General features: G+C 52.8%; 1 protein-coding gene across 1 annotated transcript in view; it reads right to left on the bottom strand.

Annotated features, from left to right (window-relative positions):
- Positions 1 to 698: 698 nt before the first annotated feature.
- The window catches only part of TMEM278 (transmembrane protein 278), a 38,571-nt gene continuing 33,269 nt past the window's right edge, over positions 699 to 6,000 (bottom strand). Inside the window, exon 2 of the mRNA XM_084822223.1 lies at positions 699 to 968. Within this exon, the coding sequence (XP_084678349.1) occupies positions 699 to 968 (270 nt within the window). The remainder of the gene's footprint in view (positions 969 to 6,000) is intronic.

Genomic DNA, 6,000 nt, shown 5'->3' with positions numbered 1-6,000 from the left:
TCTGGGCCAGAGTGAGAGGTGGGGGAGCAAGCAGGCTGCCATGGTGAAAAGGAAGAGCAACTCCAGGGGGCTCTTGTCAGGGGGCCCCTGCTGGAGTGCAGGCCCTCGGCAGGAGCCCAACCATGCCTACCTTTGACGCCGGCCCTCAAGTGGGAATTTCTCAGTAATTATTCTACCTTCCTAGGGGAGAAAAAAGTGCCAAAGGGTCCTGTACAGTTACCTACTGAGGGAGAACGGCTCCAGGAACTGAACTCAGCTCCTCCAGACATTTAACCATCTGAGCGCGCGCTTGAAACAGTGTTGTGCTCAGAAGACCGTTTCCCCGTTAGTCGCAGCCAGAGAAGCACTAGACGTCATCCTATGACAGAGCGCTCTTTTTATGTGTGGGGTTTGGAGGGCTTCGCAGGCATTCTCTCTGAAATCACGACAAAGCCAGAGTTGCAGATGAAGGAGAAGCTGAGGCGATGTTTTGAGCAGCTGTTTGAGGCGATAGCCAAGGCAAGGGCTGAATGTGGGCAGGGGGATGGTCCAGCCCACAGAAAGTTCTGGAAGCAAGGGGAGGCCCGGCGCTCCTCAGCGGAAGGAGCCGATGCGGCAAAGATTCTCCGTGGGACGTCATCACTCCTGTATCTTTGCGCTGCGCTAAACCGAGACTTGGAGAGAGGGAGGTGCCGGCCGGCAGGCCAAAGGGGGATAGCTTAAACCCAGGCCTTGACGTGGCTGTTCCACTCCTTGATGCAGCCGCACAGCCCACCATCTTCGTACCACCGCCACTTCACGCCCTTGTAGACCGCCCGGGCACACGGCTGGAAGCACATGAAGAGGCGGAGGCGGCGCGCCAGGCTGCAGTAGACAGCCATGGCCACCACGATGAGCGGGGACATGATGACGAAGCCGAGGATGATCAGGGCAGAAGAGCTGTTGTCATCCAGCACGGTCTTGCAGTAATAGGCTGTGGAATGCAGCACCTGCAAACCGACAGAGAAAGTGAGTCGGACGCGAAGAGGGAGGTGGCAGTGACACTTCTGGGGGTCCTTCATGCCCCCACTGGAAGGACCGTCCTCTGAAGAGCAGCAAGAGTGCCCAGAGACAGACAACACCAAGGAGTCACCTATGCCCAAAGTTCTGGGGGAGCTTGGCCCTCAGGGGAGATGACCGCTAGGACCAGCCCTTCAGGAGGAGGGGAGTTCCACCTCCAAGGTGGAGGCGACCACCCAGTCCCCAAGAGTGTGGTTGCCTCAAGAGGCAGGCCAAAAGGTCTTCTCTGAGAAGGAGTGCTTGATTACAAAGGAGGACTCCTCAACAGCAAGGCCCTCCTCCCATGTAGGACTTTTGCTAGAGGGCCTGTAATGCACTGCAGCTGAGCCCTGGGTGGGGTTCAGGAAGCTCTGGCTATATAAGCCTTCAGTGTTAGCCTAGCTGGTGCTGGAACAACATTGTTTATTAGTGTCTGTGCTTTATTTTCTGGACTATGGCATGCGATTGATGTTCTGTGCTGCTGACAATTAGACCCCCATTTGACTCGGACTGCGCATGTTAACTCACCACTTAACTGTGTTTTGACCTTTGCTTGTATCTGGACCAGTCCTGCCTTTGCTTGGTCCTATATTAAACTTGGCCTTTGGGGCATAAGCAGTTGCCTGCTTTGTTGCCTTGCCTTCTGGATGGCCCCATAATTTACTCTAGCGCCGAGTCTGGTTCAGCCATAGGATGATGAAAGTGCAGAGCCCCCCAAATGGTCACACCCCCTTTCTCCTGCCCCTCCCCTTTCCCACAAACACCAATCATGGTTTTGGGGCCCTGCCCCTCCCATCAGCCCCAGCTAGCAGAGCACATGGTCAAGGATGATGGGATTTGTAGTCCAACAACATCTGGAGGGCGGCAGGCAGGTTCCCCAGCCCTGCTTTTAGTGGTCAAAACCAACCAACCTGAATTGAGTTCTTCACCATACCAAGGGTTAAATATTATGGGGGGGGGCCCCTCTGAGATGAAGGCTCAAATACAGCGGAGATCTTGGCGTCGTCTCCGATTGTTTTGCCCAGTGTCTGTTTCACACCCGTATCCCCATCGTTTTGCTTCCTCAGATGTGAAAGTTGCAGCCTCCTTGAAAGCATTCTGCTTGACGAGAATTAATTTTCAGCAGCGTGCCATTTGCAAAGCATCCTTTGGCATGATTCGCTCCCCCTTCCTTGCTGCTTCTCTGCACCTTGAGGTCACAGATGCTGCTGTGTGCATCTGATAACCCTTTCCAAGACAATTAGTGTTAAGCAAATACATTTGAGAGTCGGAAGGGGGTGGGGGGGTGACAAGACCGTTTGATGCTGGGGAAAGACAGACTTCAATGGACGAGTGTTGACAACCCGTGTTGGGAAATGCCCCTCCCCCTCCCTCTGTGCCAGCCCCATCCCTCCCTTTTTCCAACAAAAATATGGTTTTAAATTAGGAAAGCAAGAATTTAGAAATGAGACCACTGAGACCTGCAACAGAATGTTGCAGCATGGAGTGCTCCTTCTCAGGGTGCCAGCCAGCTGTCCAGGCCCTTCTCCAAGGTGTTCCATTCCTTTGCTCCCCCCATTTTTGTCCGTCCCCCCGCCCCTACATAGTCAGCCTCCACAGCCACTGAGCACAATCAGTCATCATTGGGCTGTTTGGGGTTCTCCTCCTTAGGGTTTGTTTTTCTAATGGTTTGTTTTTTCTAAAGATTTCCCAAGCTGGGAAGGCAGCCCAGAGGGCCAGCTTGGGAAATATTTAGGGGAAAAACTTAGGAAAAAAAATCCCTGGTCCCACCCAATTTCCCCTGACCATTTGGTGGTTTCCCAGGTTTTGCACTCCCACCACCACCACTCCAAAAGATTGCAATCCCTCCCTTTAGTTACTGGCAGAGAAAGCTTTAAGTTCGAATATGCTGGCATTTGGGGCCTGGCCCCCATTGCCTCTGTTCCTCCTCCTTGTCTTTGGCCCTGCCCGCCACTGGAAAGTGCCCCCCCCCCGGGAGCTTCTCCAAAATGGAATCTCTGAAAGAGATTCAAGGCCCCTGGCCTACACTGACCCTAGCAATTCTCTGGGGTTTCGGACAGCCTCCTCGCCAGCCCTCCCTGGGGACTGAAGCTCTGTTCTGCACTATTTATTTATTTATTGCATTTATATCCCACCTTTTTTCCTCTTGCAAGGAACCCAAGGTGGCATACATTATCCTCCTCCTCTCCGTTTTATCCTCACAACAACAACCCTGTGCTGTAGGCTGGGCTGAGGGTCTGTGACTGGCCCAAAGTCACCCAGTGAGCTTCCATGGCCGAGTGGGGACTAGAACCTGGATCTCCCGACTCCCAGTCCATCACTTTCACCACTACACTACACTGGCTAGATGGAGTCTTGGCTATTTGCAAGCAACGACAGGGAGCGAGGTAACAGAGAGTAGTCGAGTTGGCGAGCCAACGGTCAAGCGCACCGGTTTCGGTCCAAGGGGGTTTAAGCTAAGGCAGGAGTGGTCAAAATCCAGGCAGAGGTCAGGACAGAGGCAGGCAGGCAGGGAACAAGGATCAGGCGGCAGCAGGAGCAGTCCAGGTAACAAGCACAAGGTCAAACACAGTAAATCAGTCAGGGACATTGCGCAGTCCAGAAGGTCAGGAAACAGAGCATCAGTCACAGGGCACGGAACGTGCACAGCAGAGGCTGGATGGACCAAGTTGTCCCAGGACTGGCTGGGTTCCCAGTGAAGGCCTTTAAGCCCAAAGCCAGCCAGGCCCCACCCAGCGATCAGAGCTCCCTTTCCAGAGCCTACACCTGAGGAATCCCGTTTTCCTGAGGAGGTCTTTTCTGGGGGGGAGCGCTCCATCACCCAGGAGCCCAGCTACACTGCCGCTTCAGGCGACGACGCTCCTGGGGGTCGGGGTGGGGGCTCAGCCTCTGCCTCAGAGACAGAGTCCCTTTCTCCTGACGGCGATGGCCCTGCAGCTGCTTTCGCCAAGGTCTCAGGCTCCTGTGGGTCTGGGGGCAGCCCCTGGCCATAGAATCATAGAATAGCAGGGTTGGAAGGGACAAAGGCCATCGAGTCCAACCCCCTGCTCGATGCAGGAATCCAGGTCAAGCATCCCTGATAGATGGCTGTCCAGCCTCATCTTGAATGCCTCCAGTGTGGGAGAGCCCACCACCTCCCTAGGTCATTGGTTCCATTGTCGTATTGCTCTAACATTCAGGAAGTTTGTCCTGATGTTCAGCCGGAATCTGGCTTCCTGTCACTTGAGCCCGTTATTCCATGTCTTGCACTCTGGCATGATCGAGAAGAGATCCTGGCCTTCCTCTCTGTGACAGCCTTTCAAGTACTTGAAGAGTGCTATCCTATCTCCCCTCAGTCCTCTCTTCTCAAGGCTAAACATGCCCAGTTCCTTCAGTCTGTCTTCATAGGGCTTTGTTTCCAGTCCCCTGATCATCTTCGTTGCCCTCCTCTGAACCCTTTCCAGTTTGTCTGCATCCTTCTTAAAGTGCGGTGCCCAGAACTGGACACAGTACATCCAGATGAGGCCTAACCAGTGCTGAGTAGAGGTGAATGAGTACTTCCCGGGATTTGGAAGCTATGCTTCTAGGAATGCAGCCCAAAATAGCATTTGCCTTTTTTGCAGCCACATCACATGGTTGGCTCATATTCAGCTTGTGATCTACAACAACTCCAAGATCCTTCTCGCTTGTAGTGTGGTTGAGCCATGTATCCCCCACCTTGTAACTGTGCATTTGCTTTCTTTTTCCCAGGTGCAGAACTTGGCATTTATCCCTGTTAAATTTCATTCTGTTTTCTGCCCAGCGCTCCAGTCTATCAAGATCACTTTGAATTCTGTTTCTATCTTCCAAGGTATTAGCTATCCCGCCCAATTTTGTGTCATCTGCAACTTTGATCAGCATTCCTTGCACCTCCTCCTCTGGCGTCTGGGGTGCCCTGGGCTTCTGGGGCCTCTAGATCCTTTTCAGAGGAGGACTCCTCCAGTCAGGGCCTGAGCAGCTCAGTTTTTCAGTGCCCTGCCACTGAGCTATGGCGTTTCCTCCTAAGATATAGAAAGGCTCCAGTCCTCATGGTTCTGAGTGAAGGGCTGATTTGACTAGGAATATGCCTTATACCGTCAGGCCATTGGTCTATCTTTCTCAGTTTGTCTAAACAACGCTTTCCAGCAAGAGTCTTTCCCTGCCCTTTGTGGAGAGGGTGGGGACTGAACCTGGGACATTCTGCAAGCAAAGTATGTACTTACTATACCCCTACAGTGTAGGGCAGAGATGCAGAACCTCAGGTCTGAGAATTATATCTGGGCCACCTGAGATCTCAGTTTGGCCCTCCAGGGTTCCCCAGAAGCCATGCCCCCTTCCCTAGCACCTTTCCCCCAACCCCCAATTTTTTGGGTGATTTCCTGGCATTTGTGCAGTTTTCCCCCCACCATTCTAAAAAAAACCCCGGCTGAAATGCTTCTCCTAAGGCTGAGTTACTGGCAGTAAGGCCTTTAAGCTTAAAGATGCTGGTAATTTTTGGCCCTGCCCTTTTTGCCTTTGGGACCGCCCACCACTGGAAAGCAGCCCCCGAGAGGCCCTCCGAAATGACATTTCACCCTTTGGCTGAGAGCGGTTCGACACCCCTGGTATAGGGCCTACTCTGTGTTTATAGTGCAGCTGTGCCTTAACGCACCATTGTACTGTCGGCGTTTTTAAACAGCAGACCACGGAGAGGCACCTGGGCTTAAGGCCTAAGTCTCTCTAAATGGCAAACTTTCCCCATTTAAAAGAAAACAAAAACAAACCACTCACTGTAAGGGGAAAATAACTGAGGTTACAGGCCATTGCTTCTCAGACTCATCCAGTGACTGCTTCAATCTCATAAAAGGAAGGAAATGGCAGCATAAATCCGTCCTCGAACCGAGCTCCCCGCATGTCTGCCTGCCCGCCCCCATATATCCTTAATCTCAGTGCTGCCAGCCTGTCCTAAAATATTGCCAAGAGGAGATTGCTCTTGTCGGATTACAG

Source organism: Heloderma suspectum, chromosome 15 (assembly GCF_057233095.1).
Source record: "Heloderma suspectum isolate Gila_16-S chromosome 15, 16-S_ref, whole genome shotgun sequence".
Lineage (NCBI taxonomy): Eukaryota > Metazoa > Chordata > Lepidosauria > Squamata > Helodermatidae > Heloderma > Heloderma suspectum.
This window is presented reverse-complemented; position numbering and strand designations above follow the sequence as displayed.